Below are 26,024 nucleotides of genomic sequence, written 5' to 3'. Positions count from 1 at the left end.
TTCAGCTCAGGTGATGATCTTGTGGTTCGTGGGTTTGAGCCCCACATTGGGCTCTGTGCTGACAGCTAGCTCAGAGCCTGGAGACTATTTCGGATTCTGTGTCTCCCTCTCTCTGAACCGCTGTCTCTCTCTCTCTCTCAGAAATAAATAAAAAACATTTTAAAAAATTCCATTTACAATTCTGCAGGATACAATTATCAACAATTATATTTTCACCTTGGCTAATTATATGCAAATTTTCCTCAACTCCATCATGAATAGGCTTCAAATAATATGTTGATATATTTCAATCTTTTCTTAGTTCTCAAAACCTCAAAACAATAAGTTAATCAATAAATTATTTGTAAACCCCTATTACTGAAGCTACAGTGGGATCTTTAAATGATTGAATCACATAAAATATGAAGAGGTCACTATGCCTACTGTGTAAGTGTACATTATAGCAATGTTTCCCACACAGCGGTATAGTATACATACACCACTGGACAGCCCTGAGGTGATTTTCTGTGGAGTGCTACATGAATGAACAATTTTTCTTCAGTAGTTATATATTTATTTTCATGTTTATTAGAAAAAATATAACTAGCACATAAAATGTGGAATATGCTCAAAGCAAGGCTATGTTTAAAAATGTAAAGCTAAAAAAAATAATCAGTAAACAGTACATACATATGAAATCAGGAAAGTGGTACGTGACTCACATTTGGTAAACACTGTTTTAAGGAACAATTTGATTGGCCAGCATCATTTCTGAATTCTCATAATAATAAGCCATACTATAAGGGGGTTTCCTCTACTACTGCAAATCCTGGGTTTTTTCCCAGGACAAATGCTTTTTAAAAAACATGTGTTCACATTTATTTTAAGAATGTAAATTTGAAAGCACTGAATAAATTTAATTTAAAAGGATTCACCAAAAATGGTAAAAATTGTCAAGGGTATTTGAGGGACATGCTATTTCTACAGAAAAGACTACAAAGGCACATTGCATATTATGTTATCATTGAAACATTTAAACAGAAGCAATCTAAATAATCATTACCATTAATTATTAACAAATAATTATAATATTCTTTCATAAAAAAGAAGGTAGGCTTGTGCACCAAGTGCTCTGGATTCTGGAACCACTTGCACGTAAGTGTCACTAACATAGACCCAATGGTCTGCTGATTCACCGCCAGGTTCTTTCCAATCTAACAAAACAAAAAGAAGTATACTTCTGCAATAAGTATGGTCTTGCTCTACATTATAAACAACACATTCATCATACACACTGTATTTCTCTAATGCTAGATCTTATTTTGTATGTTTCTTCTTGTGTTAAACATTTTCCAAAATGAACTTTCAAAGCATTAATATTAGTGTCACTTCACTTCAAATATCCAGTGAAATATTAAACTCTTAAATATTTATTTGCTCAAAGAAAAGAATCATTTTCACTGAAAATAGAAAGGAAAAAAAAAGATAGTTTGTAGGGGCGCCTGGGTGGTTCTGTCCATTAAGCATCTGACTTTGGCTCAGGTCATAATCTCATGGTCACTGAGTTCGAACCCCACATCAGGCTCTGTGCTGACAGCTCAGAGCCTGGAGCCTGCTTCGGATTCTGTGTCTTCTTCTCTCTCTGCTTCTCCCTCACCCACGAGGTTCCTGTCTCTCAAGAATGAATAAATGTTTAAAAAAAAAAAAAAAAAAGATAGTTTGCTAATCCATAGGCAAAGTCTACAAATTTTCAGCCCCAACTGTATTCTGAGGACCTGGTAGGTCTTCAAAATCTTTCAGCATTGTATTGTGTTAAATAAAATGCCACTCCACTGCTATACACAATGACTTAACACCTTGAAGAAGCATACAGTCTTAGGATATTTAAGGTGCTCTAGGATTATCTAAGTATCTTAAAGGTATTTCTCACTTAATTTTAACAAAGTGAATCCACTTGAGGTATATCCAAGGAACAGTTTGCCTCTTCCAGAAAAGGAAGAATAAATTCGTTTTTAAGAATAACATAAACATACGATGACATACCAGGTACATTTTTCTTTCCAGTGATGTGCTCCAATAATTTCCTGGAGGGCGCTCTCACTTTCACGTAAGCTGTGTAATGACCTCCTCTCATTGAGCCACTATGTTCCACTATGCCATACAGACCATAGAGAACCTTATCTCCCACATTTACATTCTTTTAGACAAAGAAAAAACTGAAATTAGTAATATTTAGTCCAATATTATAATAAGGAAAATTAAGTCAAACATATGTCCTGCTTCAACTAAGAAAAACACATTGTTAAAACTACAATGAGACATGTTTCCACCTGTATTAGACTGGCAAAATGCAGAAGCATGACAATGATCTCTCCTGGCTAGACCATGAGGAAAAGAGTTCTCATACATGTTGCATGTGGAACGCAAAGGGGTACAACCTCTATGTAGATGTATTTCATGTAATCTAGCTAAATTGCACAGGCATTACTCTTGGATTTATAAATCCTCATACAGGATTCTATCTCACAAGCACATGAGTAAAACATAAAAAAGATATGCTATTGATTAGTCATTATTTTGTCTATTTACTGCAGGAATATTTGTAATATTAAAAAACTGGAAGGGCATCTGGATGGCTCAGTTGGTTAAGCATCCAACTTGATTTCAGCTCAGGTCATGATCTCATGGCTTTGAGATCAAGCCCCATGTCAGGCTCCATGCTACGTCAGCATGGAGCCTGCTTAGGATTCTGTCTCTCCTTCTGCCCCTCTCCCCTGCTTGCTCGCTCACTCTCTAAAAAGATATTTGTCTTTTAAAAAGAAAAAAAAACTGGAGACATAGAGAGATAATGTATGGTACAGGGAATATAGTTAATAATACAGTAACAACTTTGGTGACAGATGGTAGCTAGATTTCTCGTGATCACTTTATAAAGCTGAATCAATGAATTATATACCTGAAAATAATATAATATTGTATGTCAACTACATTTCAATTAAAAATAAACTGGAGGGACCCCTGGGTGGCTCAGTCAGTTAACAGTCAAGCTTTTGATTTTGTCTCTGGTCATGATCTCATGGTTAGTGAGATAGAGCCTGGCCTCGGGTTCACTAACAGTGTGGAGCCTGCTTGGGATTCTCTCTCTCCTCTCTTTCTGTCCCTCCCTTTGCGCTCTCTCTCTCTTAAATAAATAGACTTAAAGAAATAAAAATAAAAATAAACTAGAATGAACCCAAATAAATGGTGCCCCATTAAACTGGGGACTGGTTGAATAAATTATGATGCATTGATAGAATGGAGTGTTATGTTGCTAGAAAAATGCAGTGCAGACTATCTCAAAAAACTCCTATGAAATAATCTCCAGGATATGTTAATAAGGTAGAAAAGGGCGCCTGGGTGGCTCAGTCAATTAAGTGTCTGACTTTCGGTCAGGTCATGATCTCACAGTTTGTGAGTTTGAGCCCCACAATGGGCTCTGTACTGACCGCTCAGAGCCTGGAGCCTTCTTCAGATTCTGTCTGTCTGTCTGTCTCTCTCTCTCTCTCTGCCCCTTCCCTGCTCATGCTCTGTCTCTCTCTCTCAAAAATAAACATTAAAGCTAGGTCCCAGACTATTTGGGAATATTCATTTAAAAAGAAAGAATAAGGTAGAAAAAAGAATACATATTGTAAGCTGTGATAATTTAGTTGTGTGTGTTTTTAATGTTTTTTATTTATTCTGAGAGAGAGAGAAAGCACGAGCAGGGGTGGGTCAGAGAGACAGGGAGACACAGAATCCGAAGACAGGCTCCAGGCTCTGAGCTAGCTGTCAGCACAGAGCCCAACGTGGGGCTCGAACCCACAAACTGTGAGATCATGACCTGAGCCGGAGTAGGACATTCAACTGACTGAGCCACCCGGGCACCCCAAAGTGTGATTATTTAAACCTATCTGCTTATATTTTTAAAAATTACAGGGAAATAAATAATTTTTTAGTGGTTATCTATAAAGAGAGGGAAGAAACAAGTAGAATGGACATGGAGAAAAGCTATACTTGTTTGAATTTACCTTGTTTTATACATGCATTTGACTTTGGAATTATGTAAGTATTTTATGTAATTATTTTTAAAATTTTTTTAAATTTAAGTTTAAATTTAAAAGCAATTCCTAAAATGAAAATTTAAAAATTAAACGAATGAATAATAATATATTCCAGTGGCAGCATAATCATTTACAGAGAAACCACCAGAGTCACGTCAAAAGAGGAGTCAACTTAAAGTGGCTTTCAGTAAGCCAACTATGGATCAATTAAGCCAATATATTAGGCCAGGAATAAAAAGAAAAGTGTAGTAAGTTGAAACATATCTAATGTGCTTAAATCCATGAATTAATAGTGATAAATTAATTGATGACAATTTGAGGAGGCTAGTGAATTAATCCATTATTCTGAAAACTGGTTTGAAAGGGGGGCCGGGAAAGAATTGAACATTTATCCAGCCTTTTCTATAAGAACGATATTATAAGATAACTAAAGAGATTTAAAAGATTTCTCTTTGTATAGAAGTGGTCTAGCTAATAAGTGAAGAAGAAATGACATATTAAAATATTACCATTCTGTAATTCTTAATGAACTCATGGATCTAACATTTGAGCATAACTGGTTGTTAACATCACAGAAAGATAGACAGATAACTGGCATTATTTGCCACCTGATGAAAAAAACAAAACACTCCCTATAAGACAGCCTTAGCAGTGGGGAAAAAAGAGCAAACGTGAATCTGTTCAAGCCTGTTAAGATCCAAACTATCTATTTGTAGGAAATAAACAGGACAGAGAAGGAAAAATCTAAATCTAAACTAGAGAAACTACCAGAAAGATGACTCAGTTTCTTCAAAAAATAAATTGCAGGGCCCTTGGGTGGCTCAATTAGTTAAATATCTGACTTCAGCTCAAGTCATGACCTCACGGTTTGTGAGTTCCAGCCCCATGTAGGGCTCTGTGCTGACTGCTCAGAGCCTGGAGCCTGCTTCAAATTCTGTGTCTCCCTCTCTCTCTGCTCCTCTCCCACTTGTACTCTGCCTCTCTCTCAAAAATAAACAAACATTAAAAAAAATTAAAAAGAATAAAAAATAAATTGCCAGGTGGGAGAGAAGGGGAGAGAGAAACTATATATTAAAAGAGACTAACCAGGGTGCCTGGATGGCTCAGTCAGTTAAGCATTAGACTCTTGATTTCACCTCAGGTCATGATCTCACAGTCATGAGATCCACCCTGTGTCAGGCTCCTTGCTGACAGCATCGGGTCTGCTGGGGATTCTCTCCCTCTCTCTCTGTCCCTCCTCTGCTCTCTCTCAAAATAAACAAATCAACTTTTTTTTTTTTTAATGTTTTATTTATTTCTAGGAGAGAGAGAGAGAGAAAGCATGAACAGGGGAAGGTCAGAGAGAGAGGGAGTCACAGACTGAAACAGGCTCCAGGCTCTGAGCTGGCAGTCAGCACAGAGCCCGACGCGGGGCTCGAACCCACGAACCGCGAGATCATGACCCAAGCGAAAGTCGGACACTTAACCGACTAAGCCACCCAGGCGCCCCTAAACAAATCAACTTTAAATATATAAATAAAATTTAAAAAAGACACGAAAAGTGGGGCATCTGGCTGGTTCAACTGGATGACTAAAAGACGCCTGATCTTGAGGTTGTGAGTATGAGCCCCACATTGGTTGTGTAGAGATTACTTACATAAATAAAACTTAAAAAAGAGACACGGAGACTAAAAGACATTATCCAATCATAATGTGTCACTCTTACTTGGATACTAGTTCATTTCAAAAATTTCATTTATGGGACAATTAGAAATATATACACTAGATGATGTGAAAGAATTAGTGTTAATTTTGTTTTAGTGTGAGAGTGGTATTGTGCTTATGTTTTTAAAAAAGGGGAGGGAGTGATTCTTATATTTTAAAGATATATGGTAAAATATGTATGAATGAAATACTGTCTGATATTTGCTTCTAAATAATATAGGAAGTAGTAGATAAGTATATGGATATGGTAGGACTGGCCATGTATCTAAGGTTTTAGTTAGGTGATGGGTGCAGTATAGGTTCATTGTATGGTTCTACTTTTGTGTATGTTGGAAATTTTCCACAATAGATACCTTTAAAAATGTGTTTTTATAAATTTATTACAAAGTTTGTTAAATTTTATTTTGTCTACTACATAATCAAATTCTATGAGTACTGAGTGTTAATAATTGACAGATAAACAGGATTCAGTGAATAACTGCTTTTAAGATATTTTTGTTTTGATTAATCAATATGTTGAAAATATTAAGTCCAATGAACATTCTATCACATACTACCAAACCTAGACTGCTAACCAGGAATCATGAACAGAACAATGTTACCCCTTAACGTTTGGTTCCCTTAAGGAAGACAAAATCATCAATTTCACCTACACAGTGCTTACATAGGAGTACAAGCAATTGAAACCCAGTCTGCTTTCTCTACCAAATTATTAAAGTATTATCAATTTTAAAAAAAAAAACTGTTTAATGTTTATTTTTGAGAGAGAGAGAGAGAGAGAGAGAGAGAGAGAGAGAGAGAGAGCAGGAGAGGGGCCCAGAGAGGGAGACACAGAATCCAAACCAGGGACCAGGCTCTGAGCTGTCAGCACAGAGCCTGACGCGGGGCTTGAACCCACAAATCACAAGATCATGACCTCAGCTGAAGTTGGATGCTTAACCGACTGAGCCACCCAGGCACCCCTAAAGTATTATAAATTTTAAAATATCATACTAAGCTGACAAGTACACTATTTTCAATAGTGTACATGAAACGCCATGAAAAACAATGCACTAGTATACTGACTCACAAAAGATAAAGAACTCTACAAATGCTAAAACTATTGTGAGTTAAAGCTTACCATTCACAAGGAACAGGAGAAGGCACAAAATTTGCCTGCTTCTCTCAGCAACTATCTGCTCCCAGTAGCACTTACAAGCAGCATTGAACTTCCTGACTACCATGCCTCGTGGTTTATACATCTTCTCAATTTCCCCTAATTCTGTCTCCCAAAGGACAAAAGTCATATTTGGTGTTTTAAACATTCCACGTTTAAATGTCACTAAGTATAAAATTCTCTTTCAGAGAAATTTATTGGAAGGAAAAAGGGAAGGGAAGGAAGGGAAGGAGGAAAGAATGGCCTAATACTTTTAAGCATATTATTCACAAGTCAATTAAACATCTTAATAACATACTATACCTTACAAGTAGCAGAACAGAATGGTGCTAAATCAAGAATAAGTGGAAAATCGACATGTCTGTTTACTTTTCGAAGACTTAAGCCAGCCTTAAAAAGACCAAAAAAAAAAAAAAAAAAGTTTTAATGCGACAAACTTAATTCATCTACATTACTGTTTGTTAATAAAACCAAAAGAGGAATTCTAGAAGTTAGTTTTTTTTAAATAGCTATGTAAACTGGACTAGTCCATAAATATTTCCCTTTGAGGGCATGAATTCTTTCTGTAAGTTCCTAAATTGAGATGAAAGCACCAAATAGAAAATAACTGTGGTACATCATGAAATTAGGGTCTAAGATCTGACATGTTGGGGAGCCTGGGTGGCTCAGTCAGTTAAGCATTCAACTTTGGCTCAGGTCATGATCTCATGGTTCATGGGTTTGAGCCCCACGTCGGGTTCTGTGCTGACAGTTAGCTCAGAGCCTGGAGCCTGCTTCAGATTCTGTGTCTCCCTGTCTCTCTGACCCTCCCCTGCTCATGCTGTCTCTCTCTCTCTCAGAAATAAATAAAACATTAAAAAAAATTAAGATCTGACATGCGCCTATCTTGCTCACACAGAGTAACTGCACATATATACCCTTCACTAGGCATTCTGGTACAATAAGACATGATACATCTGCTTGTGCTCTCCATGGCCATTTTCACTTCCACTGAGTTTCTACAATCCTGGCTATAGAAAATTAAGAATTTAATCTTTCGGTGGATATAGATGGGGGTGTAGAGAAAAATCTCTTCCTGCCTACCTGTGGACCACCTGAAATGTTACAGATATATAATCAAAGCTCCTAATCTTTTTTCTTGAGATGTTTTTCATGGATTTTATACTTCTAAGTCCAACAAGGTTAATATTCATTTAAGTTTTCTTCTAGTCTTTTGGTGATTTATTTCATACAGTTAAATACTTCTTTGAAAATAATAATTGATAATATGTATCGAGGGAAGCTTTATATTTTCATTTCAGCTATTTTCCCTAAATCCTTTATTGAATAATCCACCCTCCAGGGTGCCTGGCTAGCTTAAGTTGGAAGAGCATGTGACTCTTAATCTTGGGGTCGTAAGTTTGAGCCCCACATTGGATACAGAGACCACTTAGAAATAAATAAACTTAAAAAAAAAAATCCACCCCCTTCCCAACTGATCTGAGATTCTTCCTTTACCATAACAAAAAAGCTTTGAGTAGTACTCATGTTTTTATTTATTGACAATTTTGACCATACTGCTGTAATTACTATAGTTTTACTGGTATCAAAAAAGACTACCCATTCTAAAAAATAATAATAATAAAATGAATTACCCATTCTAACTTTTTCTAAACTGTTTTCGTAGTGTCACTTATTTATTCTTTCAGAGAAACCTTAAAATCATTATATCAAATGCAAAACAAGACAAGGCATTAGATCAAACTTACAGAGAAAAACCTGACACATTAAAAACATCAGGCTCCCTCTTACTGTAGAGTCCCTACAGGGGTGAGGCCTGCCTTGCAGCCCCTTTTGCATTTTGTCCAAGCCAACCATGCCCAGCCCACTTACCCGTACCACTGGGATCATGAGAGCTCAGAGAGCTATGTGTACTTTGATATTTCCCTCTTTCTAATGATTCTTAATAAATCCTATTTTTCATTCTCTCCCTCTTCCTCTCTCATAAACACACATACACCCCTTAGCTTCCTACCACCTAAACTGTCAAATGCAGTATCATGAATTAAACAGTTTTAATCATAAAAGTCCTATAAACTATTATGGCTGAAAAGCACGTAAATGCCATATGACAATTTTTTAAATTAATTACCGTCTAATCCTTGATAGCAATTTGCAAAACACATGATAAAATTACTACAGTACTATTAAAGGGACTTTTACCTGATGGAATCTTTTAAGATGGAGAATTAGGATAGGTGGAACAGCAGAAATGAGAAATTGCTTCCTGGCATTAGTATAAACCCCTTCTGCTTTCTTTTCTGTGTAAAATATAATAATTTATTTATAAAATTCCATTTTATACATCATGTACCATATCATAAACATTTATAAAGAAGCATCATACCATATTTTTAAAAACATGAAAAAAGAAATTAGACTCCAGTTACAACTTATCTCTATACTCCTTTCCAAAATTCCAGTGAAACAAAAGGGATTTTTTAAAAAAGCACACACTTACAAGGACAAAAAATAGGAGAAGTGACACTTGCAACAAAATTTGGGGAGCTGAGAAGCAGACAGACTAGTAGTGACTTATGTCAATGCCCTCCAGCCAAAGACCACCAAAAACTCATCTAGAGTTAAAAAAAGAAAAAAGAAAAAAAAAGGGGGGGGTCATTACTTATTGCAGAGAAAGGAGATCACATATCATGGGAACCACAGGGTATTTCAGTAAGAGGTTGTTAGACAGTACTTGGGATAGGATTTGAATATGGCCAACAGCATATTTAACGTGGACTAATAATGTTAAATGGTACTTCTTCCTTCTCCCATCTAGACATTTCTTTAATTACTAGCGTATTAAGCATGTCTTTATTCTTTGACTTTGACACCTAGGGCCTTGCTGACACCAGAGGGAAGGCTTCTGCCAGAGCTAGCTAGTGAATTCCTAGATACAATATAAGAATGCCTTTCATATGCAAACCAACCAATCCAAAGCCCATACCCAACCACCTCCTTTATTGGGCTCTGGTACTCTAAGACACTATCCACCTGCCTTAATCACACCAGGGCCAAGTATTACACAAGTAGAGATAGCCCCATGCCCCAGAGCCCACTGAAATTACTGAAAACTAGTCAATCAATCCTAAGCCTATATATCCTATCTTGCTGATTCCAATTCCCTCCCTGGGAACGACCGCAAAGGTTCTTGTCCATGTCTTCTCTCGCTCCTTCTGCCTCCTGACAACCCTGCTACTTCCCCCTGAGGCCCTGCCTTGCCATGGCTTAGTGTGCTCACTCCTCTTCAGAACTGTACGTAACAAACTATCTCTTCAGTGACAACTGTCTCCTGATCTGTTGGCCTCACCAACCCTGACTAATTATAAAACCTGCATTTTGAAACAGACTAGTCACTAAGAATCAGAGTATTCTTTCCATTTAATCATGGCTAGATATGCACTAAAAATTTATTTGACAAGTCCCCTTTTTCCACTTTTCTCTGATCAACTAAACACAGCTACTATTGCTAGCTTTATAACATACAATTGTTTAAGATCATGAAATTCATATCTTATGATAGGACGCCATACTAGATTGGTGGGATTTTTGAAGCACATTAATCTCATCCTTAATCTCACTAGTGATATAACTGTCAGTTCTAGGGAAATTTTTTTCTGGAAAGATTTCAGATAGTGAGTCCCCTGAAATGAGATTCTATAGATTTGCATTTTCAAGGCAGAGATGGGTACTTCCTGTTCAATTTATTTCAACAAAAATCTATTTAGAAGTCCAGTCACCATCTTCAGTGTTGAGGTACAATTATGAAAAAGACAATCCCTGCTCCAAGCAACTTAAGTGTGGAGACAAGGTTCTCAGGTTCCTTTATTTGGGATCTATACTAGTCATGACTACCAGATAACCCAGGAATACTAAGAAAAACAAAAGCCTAAATATTTACCTGCAGAACTGGTTTCCTTTTGGTACTTCTGTTTCTTTTCAGTACAATTCTCACATAGAAGCTTGTTATTCCCCATTAGTAATTCCATAGACGTAAACTGGTAGAGACAGGACTGAATTGAGCATTCTTTAGAAGTAGTTATATAGCTCTGAGAAAGGGTCTGAAAAGCATTTTGGGGACTAGGAGACAACATATGCTTCTCCTCTGAAGAACATAAATTATCTGGAACATTTGGTGGCTTATTTTCTCTGTTAAAATCCCTGTCTCCAGTTACAGTGCTGCTCAAATACAGTTCAGAAATAGCTTTAGCCACTCCCTCATCACCACTATCAGTCTCCTTGGTGGGCAGCAGTTGAGGAGGGGGTCCATTTTCCTGTGCACAGCATCCACTTCTAGACCTCAACAGGAGAGCCTGCTGTGAAGCACTTTCTGATTCTGAAGCCTCACTGTCAGCATCAGCACTACTTTCAGAACGACTGGCTTCTTTTTCACTGCCATCAGTTGGGCTTTCGTTCAGAGCTGCCTCGGTATTTACCACGCCTGCACACACTGAGGAATCCCCACTCATCTCAGGGTGTTCATTTTTCCGGCAAATGATAGCAGCTCTATCTTCACCAGATGAAACTTTTCTTACATATTTTCGGCCATGTACTAGTTGATTCTGTAAGTTGACAGTATTTTCAGACAAAAGAATCTTGTGACCTTACTGAAAATGAATGCCAGTAAAACTTATTCACACCTTCCACAATTATCAAATACTTTTTCTAGTACCTCTGAATTTCATTTCCTAAATCTATCTGAACTATGATCAATAAAAGGTACATGATCAAAAGAACTATGATCAATAACAAATAGTCCTAATTTAGAAACTAATCTTTATACAAGAAGCCCACAATAGTAGGTATATGTGGAGAAAGAAATAGGACTTTTGTAGAACAAAAGATGAAACTTTTCATCTTTTTTATATACTGTCTGTAGTCTTGCCACTTCAAGAGGCTTCTAACAGAAAAAGCTAAATCTGGTAATATATCAATTCCCAAGATGGTACAAATCATATTGCGTTAAAAAAAGTTTTTTAAAAAAATGAAGTGCAAATTTAGATTGATTTCTTTATATTTTTATGAAGTAGGGGCACCTGGGTGGCTCGGTCAGTTAAGTGTCCAACTTTGGCTCAAGTCATGATCTCGTGGTTTGTAAGTTCAAGTCCCACATCAGGCTCTTTGCTGTCAGCATGGAGCCTGCTTCAGATCCTCTATCCCCCACTCTCTCTGTCCCTCCCCTGCTCATGCTATCTCAAAAATAAATAAAAAACATTAAAAAATAAATAAATAAATAAATATTTATGAGCTAATTCAACAACCAGATATGTTCCTGGTAAAATAATGGATCTAGACAATGGTGACTGGTGACATCAAAGATTAGACTTCAAACATTATGTGCATCTTGTTTTTTAAATATATTTTTTAATTTTTTAAATTTTTATTCATTTTTGAGAGAGAGGCAGAGCACAAGTCGGGGAGGGGCAAAGAGAGAGGGAGACACAGAATCCAAAGCAGGCTCCAGGCTCTGAACTGTTAGCACGGAGCCTGATGCAGGGCTTGAACCCACAAACTGTGAGATCATGACCTGAGCTGAGGTTGGAGGCTTAACCAATTGAGCCACGCAGGCACACTATAAGTGCATCTTCTTGATGGAAGTATACACTGCCAGTTAAGTCATTTTCCTGCCAAAAATTAAATAAACAATAAAACTTGAGCGTAATTAGGCCTTTAGGTCAAAATGTCTTAGAGAGGAAACGACACAGTGGAACCTGTTAACACCATGGGAATGCAATAGTAAAACAAATTATTACTGAATGTGGGAATGTGAGAAACTGCTAAAAAAAAAAAAAAGAAAAAGAAAAGAAAGAAAGGAGGGGGGAAATCTATATGTGAAATGGGATCTAAGAATCATGTGATTAAGAGACGGCAATCAACTGTGATCTATAGGTCTTTTTTAGATCCTAAATTCAAGCACACCTTAAAAAGCAAAATCAAAAATGAAGTATTTTATGAGACAACTGCAGACATTTAAATAATCACTGTATGTTGGTACTATTAAGAAGTTACTAATATTTTTTGATATGATAATGTACTGCAGTTACTCTTTAAAATAGTATTTATCTTTTTTTAATTTTTTTTAAAAGTTTATTTATTTATTTTTGAGACAGAGAGTGTGAGCAGGGGAGGGGCAGAGAGAGGGAGAGAGAGAATCCCAAGCAGGCTCTGCACTGCCAACACAGAGCCCAATGTGGAGCTCGAACTCACAAACTGAGAGATCATGACTGGCACCAAAACCAAGAGTCAGATGCCTCACCGACTGAGCCACCCAGGTGCCCCAAAAATAGTGTTTGCCTTTTAGAGATATACATTGAAGTATACACTATATTGGGAATTATTTCAAAATAATTTGAGATGGAGGAGGGAGAATGTGGGATACAGATAAAATATGATTAGCCTTGATTTGAGAACTATGAATCTGGGAAACAGGTACATGGAAGTTTATTATACTATCTTCTCTACTTTTGTATATTTTTTAAACTATTCATATTGAAAAGTTTTAAAAAACAGATGTCTCACAAATGCATATAGTCTTACCTTATCTTTAGATGAAGACTGGTTCTTGGTGGCTCTGGGTTGATGAGTATTTTCTATAGTAACAGTGTCACTGTACTGACTGTTACCTGTTGCCTGTAAACTTCTACATTTATTCATTCTTCCCAAAAGTACAGGTTTTGAAACCTATATAAATGCCATGTACATAACACAAAACTTCTTTAGGAAATAAATTCTGGATATCGACTATTTTTTAAAGTTTCTAACTCATTTGAAATGAGATAATTTCCTTAACATTAATTCTCAAAACATAAACATATTGGTTTGAATTCTTTGAGGACAAGAACTATATATCATACTTTATGCATAAATACACAAACCTCAATATCAAATACACTATGCAAACTCCATAAAAAATGACTCTCAGATAATGTGATAATATACTCAACAAATGTCTTCTTTTTTTTAAAGATTTTATTTTTAAGTAATCTCTACACCAATGTGAGGCTTGAAGTCACAACTCCAAGATCAAGGGTCACACGCTCTACGACCAGCCAAGTGCCCCAACAAATATCTAAATATATGAATGAATACATGCTCTCTACCAAAGACTCATTAGTAAGTTTTTTTCTCCTTACCCTTTCTTCTATAATAGGAAGTGAAATATCAATAAAAGGATCTTTCACTGTGGAGATCTTAAAAATAAAACATGTGGAGAAATTCAGTTAGAATTCATATAGACAATGTCGTTTTGTAAAGTCTTAAAGAAACCAAATTTCGAGTTAAAAATCATCTCTGGAACAAACAGTGATTTAATTGGGTAGAGCAGCACATACTGTTAATCAAAACAAGATACCTCAACACTTCAATAAATGCAACCCAGTTGAATTTTATAACATTGCCAATGTGACTAACCTATAATATTTAAAGTAACTTCAAAATAAACTGTGTTTAATAAAACTGATTAACTAAAGATATAAACATATTTTTGGTGAAACTGTGCCACAACATAAATCAAATATAAACATTTAAAAGAAAAAAAAAGCCATGAAGAAAAAAGCCAGAGAGCTTGACTGCATTTTATAGATTTTTAAGGATAATTCTGTTGAAAAAAGACTCTCTGGTTTGTGAGAGAGAAATCAACTTCTATGTTGAATATACTAGAAATTTAAGTAGTATCATGTTGACAAATTCTGTGCTTCAATATGACAGGCTAGAAGGAGATGTAACATATCCTGATTTTATGACTGGAGAGAAAAGAAAAGTACCCCATTATCTGAAATAGGAAAATGGACATAAAGACCCTCCATTTTATGATAAAAATCTAACAAAACTTTACCCTCTAAACCATATGCTTTCAGAAATATTTGTTATTAAGCATTTGAAAACCTATAAAAACTTTTATGTGTTTTAAGTTGTTGTTAAAGTACAGATGGCATTCAAAATAAAAATTATCACTAAACTCAAATATGAGCTTACTTTAAAAAAACTTCAAGTAATATAAATGTAAACTTTAAATAAAATGTGGTACGTCTCCCTGTTACATTAGTATGTTAACTCATTTCTATTAGAATTACCTTTTAAGGTAATGCACGGTTATATAACAAAGTTATTCCCTTCCCAGAAGCTTCTTTCATTTTAATCGAAACAAGTAGCTAACACATTCCAGGACATTCAAACTGGTTAAAGAACTTCACAGGTTTGTCAAGAGGAAAAATAACACTAAAAAAATTATAAATCATGCTTCCTTTCTGGGAGTAAAGGATATATTGTAAAGACTTTCAAAAACTGTTATATAGTCATCTGTCACAAATAAAAATAAATGATGATTATATGTGAAAGAGAACAATAAAAATGATATGACTGTAATCTATTCCATGTTGAAGTGAATTCCAAAGCACCTACATTTGCACATTCTTCACACATGACTGTGCTAGTTAATTCACCAATAAAGATCCGATCTATGAAGTTCATTTTCACACCTTCTCTTCCATATGCTGCAAAAATAATACTTTTTAATGCAAAAAATATGTCAACCATCAACCTAACAATGTAACATGCTTTTTTCTGTTGATTCAAAAGACATCTGAATAAGACAGATGACCAGTACCACATTTAATAATATATTTACTGTATGATGTTATGTCTTTCTCCTTTACAATTCTGTAGAGAAAAATTTGACTATTAACTACAGTAGTCTCCAAGAAATAATAGACTATTCTTAAACTTGAGGCAAAATAAGTAAACAACCACTGTTCATATCATATCTCAACTGTTCCCATTAAGCCCTTTAAAGCCTCTGTGCCTAATGTAAAGGTAGACAAAGGGATGAGAAAGAAGATGATGTTTTCAGAGTTACACATGCCTGGACCGTAACTATGGAAACAATAGGGTAGACAAGTAAACACAGCATAGTGTAAAGAATTAACCTGGGCAATTAATAACTCAGTTATATATGTAAACTGCTCAGTTACATATAAAAAAGTGATAAAAGTATTCTGTTTGGGAAATATTCCCTAAATCAAATAAAATTATGCCTATGATTTCCTTCAAAATAATCCGGGGTTGGGAGAACATAGATAAAACATAATATACCACACATTCAATGTAGTTTAAGTGGGGTGATGGGTACATGAGGCTTCATCATCCTAGTCTCTCTAATAAAAGTTTGAAACTCTCCATCGTTACTCATGATGAAAACATATATCAACAAACCTCACTCCTCTTTCAATCTTCTATCTTTTTTGGATCTCTCAGTTCAAATTTCATACCAACATTTAAAATCATTTTAAAACATTACTTGAAGCAGTGAATGACAGAGCCAACTTATAGCTAGATAGGTCAATAAATGTTTATTAATATGATGATAACCATTTAGAAGGTATGATAAGCTAAGATGATTCATTAAGTACAGGTGACGCCTGGGTGGCTTGGTCGGTCAAGTGTCCGCCTCCAGCTCAGGTCATCTCACGGTTCATGAGTTCAAGCTCCACATTGGGCTCTCCGTTCTCAGCACAGAGCCTGCTTTGGATCTTCTGTCTCCCTCTCTCTCTGCCCCTACCCCGCTCATGCTCTCTTTTTCTCAAAAATAAATAAAAACATTTAAAAAAGAAAGAAAAACTTGTACAAGGGATTGAAAATGGAAGAGTATACAAAGCTGGAAAGAAAAACTGAGCAGTTATTCTCAATAGGCACTAGATGGCACTATCTCAAACAAAAAAAAAAGCATACTTGAGAATCCACATTAAAAAATCTTGACCCTTTCACATGAAACTAATTTAACATTGTGTGTCAATTATACTTCAATTAAAAAAAAACTTGAACCCTAACTGCACATAGTTTGGACATGTACATCACAATGTGTGTATATTTGTTTATGAATTATAGACATGCACTATGTACAAATACTACAAAAGAATAAATAATAAAAGAGAATAAGTAAACTACAAATGATATTTTTCAACATTTTCTAAACATGATGACTTCATACTACCATTAGTTAATATCTGAAGGCAGAATATACAGTTAGGACAAGGTAAATTGCTCGTAACATGACATATAAGCCCACACTTAAATACTGATAATTATTAATGATCAACTTTGATTAGGTAATCACTAGCTTTGCTAATACTTTGGCTGATGAAGAGTCGACACTAGGAGTAAAGTAGACATGTATGTTTGAATCACTATTTTCGTCAATAAATGGATTCCTTGCAGTAATCTTTGGAACACTTAAGCACTTTGACTCATTAAAACTATATAATATTCATAAATCCACTTATGCAAGCATAGGTCAACTGCAAAATGATACAATATGATGAAAGTGAACTTCCAAGTTAGGTTGCTACTTTCAACCACCTTTAAAGCCTCCCTTAGGATACCTCAAATAAAGTTATCAGTGTCAATCTATACACTTGATCATTAATTTTAGTTTTTAAAGTTCTCATAGACACATTCTAACATATTCTTTCTATGACCCACTAGACTATCTCGCAGACACTGGAGTAAGTACACTCTCTTTTAAGGCCACTACTTTACAGAATTACTTCACGTAATGCTCAGTACTTTTTCCTTTAAAAAGAAACTTAAATTTTTCTTCAAGGAGAAAGTTTTAACTGAAAAAGTTGACATACCTTTGACTTTTTTTCTAGTATCATCATCAGCAGTTTTAGTAGTTGGGTTGTTAAATGCTTTTAGGATGCCAGCTTGTATTCTCTATAAAATAAGAATTTAATGAGAATCTATACTTGAATGTATTCTTAGAGAGTAAGTTTTCCCTCTTTTCCCTTCTTTTTCCCACTCTGTCACTCCGTCCCTAAAATAACGTTATCACTTGAATCAGGACAAAAAGTAAAAAAGAGACTACATGAAATTTCCTATCTATTAAAGAAAATCTTAATATATACAAAGCTATCAACATTTTAAAAAATATTTTTAAAAGGCCGGGGGGGGGGCACCTGAGGGGCTCAATTGGTTAAGCATCCAACTATGACTCAGGTCATGATCTCACGGTTTGTGGGTTTGAGTCCCACATCAGGCTCTGTGCTGACAGCTCAGAGCCTGAAGCCTGCTTCAGATTCTGTGTCTCCCTCGCTCTCTGCCCCTCCCCCGCTCACATTCTGTCTTTCCCTCTCTCTTTCTCTCTCTCTCTCAAAACTAAATATTTTAAAAAAAATTTTTAAAAAGAGAAGCTATTAAACTGATCACTATGACATTCATGTAGATTATTTTATTTATATACATATATGTGCAAAATCCAGAACATCAAATAGTTTCCACAGCAAGATTACCTCAGATCTTAATTAGTTATCATTTTATTTGAATTCAGTTGTCAGTAATGACAGTATTAAAGATTTTAGCAGCTCTTAGGAAATGACAAGATTTATATTTCAATACCTCTATGTATGTTTTAGGAAAGATCCAATGTCACAGAGAACTTTCAGAATGAAATAAAACCAGATTCCAAGAATAAAGATTTGAGTAATAAATTATCATCTTTTATGCTAATTATGTTCCTAATCAGTGGATGAATTTAATCTTCTCCAATTCACAGTTTAAAAGTAGGGTGAGGGGGCGCCTGGGTGGCTCAGTCGGTTAAGTGTCTGACTTCGGCTCAGGTCATGATCTCACGGTTTGTATGTTCAAGCCCTGTCTTGGACTCTAGGCTGAAAGCTCGGAGCCTGGAGCCGGCTCCCTCTCTGCTCCTCCTTTGCTCGCATTCTCTTTCTCTCTCTCAAAAATAAATAAACATTAAAAAAAAAAATTAAAAGTGCACTGAGAGGAAAGCTGGTTAATTATCCTTCAGAATTTTTTTTTTAAATAAAATCTTAATCACAGGTTTTCATGTTTGAAGGCACTGTTTAACCTGGACTTCCTGGCATTAAAATGATACCTAATTCTGCTATTTAAAAAGTATTATATCAAAGAGAAATAAAATTCAAACTGCAGATCTACCAGAGAATTAAATAAATACTACATATCAGAATCCAGATACTTTCCACTGTTCAGAAGAAAATTCACAGCCTTAAACATTTAAGTCAATTAAAAAGAATAAAGACAAATGAATTAGGCAGCCAACTCACAAATTTAGAAAAAAAACTGAGCATATATTAAATTAAAAAAAGGATATGGCATAGTCAGGTGAGTGTCCAACTTTTGGTCTCCGCTCGGCCATGATCTCATGGTTTGTACTACAGAGCCCCATGTCAGTCTCCACACTGATAGGAAAAAGCTGCTTGGGATTCTCTCTCCCTCTGTCTCCAACTCTCCCCTGCTTGTATGCACACTCTCTCAGTCTCTCTCAAAGTAAATAAACTTTAAAAAAATAAAGAAAAAAATACATGTGTGCGCATGTGCACACACACGCACTCACACTCACACACACACACACACACACCACCAAACGAGAGCATAAATAAGAAAGACAACAAAGCTTACAGACCACAAGAAGGCCAACACACAAGAGAGGCAAGAGAGGGGTGGCAGGTGGCTCAGTCGGTTAAGCCTCTGACTCTTGATTTCGGTCATGATCTCACTGTTGATAGAATGGAGCCCGAGACAGGCTCCATGCTGATGGCTCTGAGCTGTTTGGGATTCTCTCTCTGCCCCTCTATCCCGCTTGCGCTCGCTCACTCTCTCTCACTCACTCAAATTAAAGAAACAAGAGAGGCAAGAGAATTCCCAGGAGCACAGTTAGATGGAATTCTAGAATGATGCTTGTACATCAAATGTGGGAGACAACCAATCCAGTGAGAAGCGGTGAGAGTTAGGAAGACAGACATGCTGTCAACATCAAGACCGCTCTGTTGTACCATGCTTTAAATCTGAGAACAGAATACATGGGGAATGAGCTGCTAATGTCCTTATTCTCCATGCCATGCTAAGTGGTGGATCAGCAGAGGATACACAGTACCCCTAGAGTTGTTCTGCTCTGACCTATTCCTGAGAGCAAAGAGGTGGGCCATGACAAACTTAGACACAGAAAATACATAGCAGCCTTTAACCTTTCTGGAAGACAGCTAACGCCTGGTCTCTCCTCTATCTCTGCCAGTTGCTTCAACTTTGACAAGCGTGGCTCAGAATACATTCATAATCTTGCCCACTGACCTCCCCAGAAAGGGCTCTCCTAGAAATTCTGGGAAGACTAAGTCAGACAAAGTTCCAGACTCTCTCTCAATCCCTCTTCTTTTGGGAGCCTTCATCCAACAATGGTAATAGGTTTGTGCTTGCTACCCAGTTATGCAAAACTCAACTATTTATTGTTTAAGCATACATAGGTATGCTCTCAAAATTATAAGAAAAGGCAATGAAATGATGACCATAAAAGTAAAAAAAAAAAGTGGTTACCCCTGATGAGGAAGCCATGTTTGAAAACAAGGAACAGGTAGCTTCTATGGTACTAAAAACATTCTATTTTTTAAAACTCTGGGTGTGGTAGTGAGGAGTGCTAGTGATAAATGACTTTTCTTTAAATTATGTTTTAAATTGTATATACATCTGTATACATTCTTCTGTATGTAAGATACATTTTATGGTAATGGTAAGCTTTAACACCTTCCCCCATAATTATGAAACTGAGTTTTGTTTATTAACTGGCTTATGATCAGCACATTATATTTCCTAGAACTTCTCACTATTCTCTTCAAGTATATTTTGAAAGTTGATGCAAGATTCAAAAACTTAAATATATACAAAGTAGGGTATAAAAGTAAACACGCAGCAATCCATACCATGCCATAATGTCTCGAAATCTATGTGAAAAAAAAAAACAAAATTAAAAATGTATCCCAGAAGCTAGAAATACTGAAATAATCTCCAATCCAGACTCAATTAATTTGAAAATTGATGCAATTCTGATATTATCTGAGCTAAAGTTGACTTTTATACCTTCAAAATAGAATTTATTGAACTATTATAAGCAAATGGTGTAAATTCCATTCTCAGGAGGAAGAACTTAAAGATTTCAATAAATATCATGCTTCATGCTAAATACTAAATATTTAGCATAATTGTAAAAATCCTCTCTAACTAGCAAAGATAAAGAACTCCAATTCCAATTATGTCCATACAGTTATTTTACAATTTCAATATTTTAATAATTCAAACATGACTTTCAATATGATTTAATGAGCTTTTTCATTTTCTAAAATGTAAGCTATAACATCAAATTCTTACAAAATAAAAACAATGAGGTTGTTTTAATTATTGACTTTTAAACTACTAGACATTTGCTTTTTTACTGTACCTTAGCCACAAAATTTATATTCTCTAAACTGCTAAAGGAGCTAATTAATAAGTAATTCATCAAGTTGAGTAAAATAAATGGGTTTAGGTCCATTTACAGCCTCTCATTGTTAATAGTTGTGCTCTGAACCATTTAGGACTTAAAAAAAAAAAAAAAGACTTTGGCCAGGGCGCTGCTAACAACTGCAGTGCATTAATCAATTAGCAATGTCAAGGTTCAACTATTTCAAATCTCTACCATAAACTTCTTTCAAAAATAAGAATGCAAAACACTCATAGTTTAAGTTACAGATATATTCTGCCTTTAAAATAATCCTAGCCAATAATGTATTAGTGATATATCTTTAAGAATAAAAATGTAGTATCATTAATTTGGTGATAGCTCAAATTCAAGCAAGTGAAGAAGCATATATTTGTAAGCGGAAAAGACTCCCTATAAAAGAAATTCTTGTAGTAAATTTGCTTTTATTTGTTTTGCGCTTGAAAATTTTAAATTTTTGCGCCAATGACTGCTTTAGCACTCTATTTGGCAGGAGCATGTTAGATCTCTCAACTTTAGAGTCATAAGAAAAAAAATTTAATGAGACAGGAGGAAAGGAGGTCAGTAGTTTTTAATCATTACTAAAAGATCCTGGTGGCAGACATAATGCTGTAGCCTTTCTTCAATCAGAAAACACATGGCACTGACGGACTAGCACAGTGGGACGATGAGCAGCTGTGGGGTTCCCAGGCCACACAATGCAGCTCCCGCTCGGGTACTCCCTGTAAGCAAATGGCACGCCTGTCCTTGCCTACAGGACTGAATAAACCCACAGACATGACATTTTAATTCTGCCACACCATCTGAAACCCTCAAATAGTGGAAGAGAGATAAGAGATTTCAAAAAGCAAGGTTTCCCACTGTACTGCCGGAGTTTTTAAGATATTGTGAATCCCAATGCACCATTATGACAGAATAATAACTTAATTAGAGCCAAGAATGCCGTCAATAGAAGTGAAATTTAAAAAGTGATAATAGGGATAGATTTTATACTTTTATTTGTAATATCAACAGACAAAAACAACGTAGAGAGCTGATTTTTAATTCCATTTACAATGATCCATGACCATATAGTAAATATATCCTTGCAAGTCACAGTGGGAAAAAAATCATTCTAGAAATTGATAGTCTGAATTAATCTTAAAGTAAATGCTATATATCTGTAGGTTCAGACGCATCACTGTATATTTATCATTCATGACACAAATTCCTGTTTGTATCTCTCCCCACCTTGCTACCTTCTATCAACTCCTCAAGAATGTCCATACACCAATGTTACTGAATCATGTTTAATACTACTTCAAACAGTGAAATAACTATGGTTAAATTTTAAACAGCGAGTTTAGGGGTGCCTGGGTGGCTCAGTAGCTTAAGGGTCTGACTCTTGATTTTGGCTCAGGTCCTCACAGTTTGTGAGTTCAAGCCCCTCACTGGGTTCTGCACTGACAGCACAGAGCCCGCTTAAGATTCTCTTTCTCCCTCTCTCTCTACTCCCTTCTTCACTCATGCACTCCGTCTCTCAAAAATAATAAACTTTCAAAAATTAAAAATAAATGAATATAAATAGCAAGCTTAAAAATGTTTTATTTATATTGCTCACTGATGATTAAGGATTAAAAACTATGCTTTCATAAGCAGTACTGTATAGAATTAGAATTTGGTTGGTCGTCAGAAAGACTTAAGTTTGAATTGCCCTTTCCTGGCATCAGTTTCTAAATCTAAGAAAATATAATGAAATATCAACTCAGAAGCATTGTGCTAATGTCCTCAAAAGTTAATTGTAAATATCTTAATTGATTTTTTAAAACAAATTACAGGTAAAACACAATGTATTATCCTATCAATTTATCAGTTCATTCAAATTATAACCTATTCAAAATAACAGTAAATCTCCAAGAAAGTAGGTAGTATAACTCATTTAAGAAACTTTTTTTCCCCAATGAAATCCTCAACAAAAACTGTCCACTCCAAGGTTTAGTACAGACAACCTATTAACAAACAAATCACTGGGCACCTACTATGTGCAAGGAACATGGGATACAGAGATAATACACAGCATCATTCCTTGAGGAGATCACGACCTCAGAGAGGTGACAAAAACATAACTCTAAATAGAAAACAGTAGGGTTCATGATTAAAACACATAAAGTAGAGCCAGGAAGGGAGATGGTGTGGAGTAGGCAGACCCTAGGCTCACTTCAGCCCACGAATACAACTATCAAATCCTGCATGCCCCAGAAATCAACCTGAAGACTGGCAGAACAAACCTCACAACTAAAGGTAGAGAAGAGGCCACAGTGAAGAAGGTAGGAAATGCAGAGACCTGGTTTGGGAGAGAAACAAGTCATGGCCACTGCAGTGGGGAGCTAGCTGCAGTCCTGGAGAAGGGGGAGAGACTAGGGCCCAGGGGAGCACATGGGGAAAATGAATCCTCATAGCAAATGGCTTGGAAAGTAAGAGAGTCTGGATTTTGTGAATTCTGGCAACAAGTGGGGCTTAAAACCTGGAATTTTAAAGGTCAGAGGACTTGGCTAGGCTAGAGCTGAGAGGTCACTAAGCTGCTCTTGGAGAGAAAGCAGGCAGACATCACATGGACATACAGCAAAACAGCGATCTGAAGAGCACCTGGGGCACCCAGTGGGGAGGTTATTTGCTCATCTCCAAGCGCATCCCAGAGAGACAGCACTCACAGAGACACTCCTTCAGGGACAAAGGAACTGGTAGGTATACTTTTCCTCCCCCACTTCTCAGCATAGGTTAAGGGCCACCACAGGAGCCAGGATAGCACTGACACTCACCACCTAACTTGCTTACACCAAGCCCTGCTCCCTCATGGTCTGTTGGAACTGCCTTTCTCAGTCACGTCTGCCTTAGCCCCAGGGCTGTGGGCCCCCTTTCCCAGAAGACCAGTTCGATCCTTGCCCACACACAGCTCCCCATGTGGGAATTTTGCAGGGCCTCAATTCTGGCAGTGGTGGTGACAGGTCTCAGTTAAAACTCATCACGTTCGAAAGACACCTCGCTGGCTCAGTTGGAAGGGCATGCAATTACTGATCTTGAGGTTTTGAGTCTGGGCCCACACTGAGTTTATTCCCTAAAGTGCCAGGCCCTAGGGAACACTGAGTATACCCACATTGGGTATAAAGATTACTAAAAAAATAAACTATTAAAAAAAAACTTGCCACATTTCAGACCAGAGACCCAACACTGTGCACAACAGACACAGAGCACCTGCGCAGATGACTGGCCTGAAAGATAAAACGGCCAGGACCCAATAGTAGACTGCATGCAGCACACCCTGGAGATATCCCCTAAAGTGCCAGGTCCTAGGGAATAGGGGATAGTATAGGGCAGGGTTCCACAGGACTTCCTCTTCATTAGGCCATTGAATAGGGAACACAGCTTTCTTAACACAGAGAAACAGGCTCAGAGACTCAGACAAAATGAGTAGACAAATTTGTACCAAATGAAAGAACAGAAGGCCATGGCCCGAGATTAAAGCAAAACAGATACAAGTAACATGCTTGATGGAGTATTTTTATTTATTTATTTTTCTTTCATAGTTTACTGTCAGGTTGGTTTTCATAGAACACCAGTGCTCTTCCCAATAAGTGCCCTCCTCCCAGATGGAGTATTTAAAGCAATGATCATTAGGATATTCACTGGACTTGAGTAAAGAGTGGAAGACAGTGAGACCCATAACACAGAATTAAAAAGAATCGATCAGAGATGAAAAGTGCAATAAACAAGGTTAGAAGCATGCTTGATGCCAAGTACAGCAGGCTTGAGGAAGCAGAGGAATGAATTAAAGACCTAGAAGACAAGTAATGAACAAAAGAGGAGGGAAAAAAAGAATTATGCAAAACAAGAAAAGATTTGGGGAACTCAGTGACTCCATCTAATGTCATAACAATTCGTATTAAAAGAATCCCAGAAGGAGAGAGAGAAAATGGGGCAGAATATTTATATACCTGAAAACTTCCCTAATCTGGGGAAGGAAACAGATGTCCAGATCCAACAAAATCAACAAAAGCAGGCCAACACCGAGACATACTGTAATTAAACTGGCAAAATATAGTGATAAAAAAAAATTTTAAAGCAGCAGGATGAAAAGAAGACAATTACATACAAGGGAAACCCCATAAGGCCATCAGGGGATTTTTTTTTAGCAGATACTTCCCAAGCCAGAAGGGAATGGTGTGACATATTCAAAGTGCTGAATGGGATAAAATGTACAGCCAAGTATACTCTATCCAACAAGGCTAACATTCAGAATAGAAGAAGAGATAAAGAGTCTCCCAGACAAACAAAAACTAAAGGAGTTTGTGACCACTAAACCAGCTCTGCAAGAAATATTAAAGGGGACTCTCTGAGTAGAAAGGAAAGACCAAAGGTGATAGTATAAAGGTAGGAAACACAAAAGCAGTAAAAAGAGCATTCCTGTAAAAAAAGAGTCAAAGGAACTCATAAAATAAAAGGATGTAAAATATGACATCATATACCTAAAACATGGAGAGAAAAGAAGGAGTTCAAACTAAAAACAACCATGTACTTCATATAGACTGCTATATGCAGAAGATATAATATACAAACCTGAGAGTAATGATAAATCAAAAACCACTAATAAGTATTCAGAGAGTAAAGAGAAATAAATCATATCACTAAATACACCACTAAAGAAATACATCACTAAAGAAAACCAGCAAATCATAAAAACGAGAAAGACAAAGGATCAGAGAAAATCTTCAGAAACAACCACAAAACAAGTAATACAATGGGAATAAATACG

General features: G+C 36.3%; 1 protein-coding gene across 9 annotated transcripts in view; it reads right to left on the bottom strand.

Moving 5' to 3' along the window:
• Window positions 1–544: 544 nt before the first annotated feature.
• The window catches only part of USP45 (ubiquitin specific peptidase 45), a 76,849-nt gene continuing 51,369 nt past the window's right edge, over window positions 545–26,024 (bottom strand). For 3 of the 9 annotated variants that reach the window (XM_077764738.1, XM_077764740.1, XM_077764739.1), the window contains exons 10-18: window positions 17,586–17,667; window positions 15,358–15,449; window positions 14,091–14,147; window positions 13,495–13,638; window positions 10,859–11,519; window positions 9,121–9,218; window positions 7,222–7,308; window positions 2,023–2,176; window positions 545–1,193 (exon numbers count right to left, since the gene is read on the bottom strand). In XM_077764738.1, the coding sequence (XP_077620864.1) occupies window positions 1,063–1,193; window positions 2,023–2,176; window positions 7,222–7,308; window positions 9,121–9,218; window positions 10,859–11,519; window positions 13,495–13,638; window positions 14,091–14,147; window positions 15,358–15,449; window positions 17,586–17,667 (1,506 nt within the window). In that variant the 3' untranslated portion in view covers window positions 545–1,062. Of the gene's footprint in view, window positions 1,194–2,022; window positions 2,177–7,221; window positions 7,309–9,120; window positions 9,219–9,418; window positions 9,534–10,858; window positions 11,565–13,494; window positions 13,639–14,090; window positions 14,148–15,357; window positions 15,450–16,301; window positions 17,106–17,585; window positions 17,668–26,024 lie in introns of those variants that run through there. The other 6 variants (XM_077764741.1, XM_077764742.1, XR_013335301.1 and 3 more) reach the window with 6 other exon arrangements.

The sequence above is a fragment of the Crocuta crocuta genome, unplaced genomic scaffold, assembly GCF_008692635.1.
Source record: "Crocuta crocuta isolate KB4526 unplaced genomic scaffold, BGI_CrCroc_1.0 scaffold194, whole genome shotgun sequence".
Lineage (NCBI taxonomy): Eukaryota > Metazoa > Chordata > Mammalia > Carnivora > Hyaenidae > Crocuta > Crocuta crocuta.
Note: the sequence above shows the minus strand (reverse complement) of the source record. Positions and strands in the feature narration are given on the sequence as shown.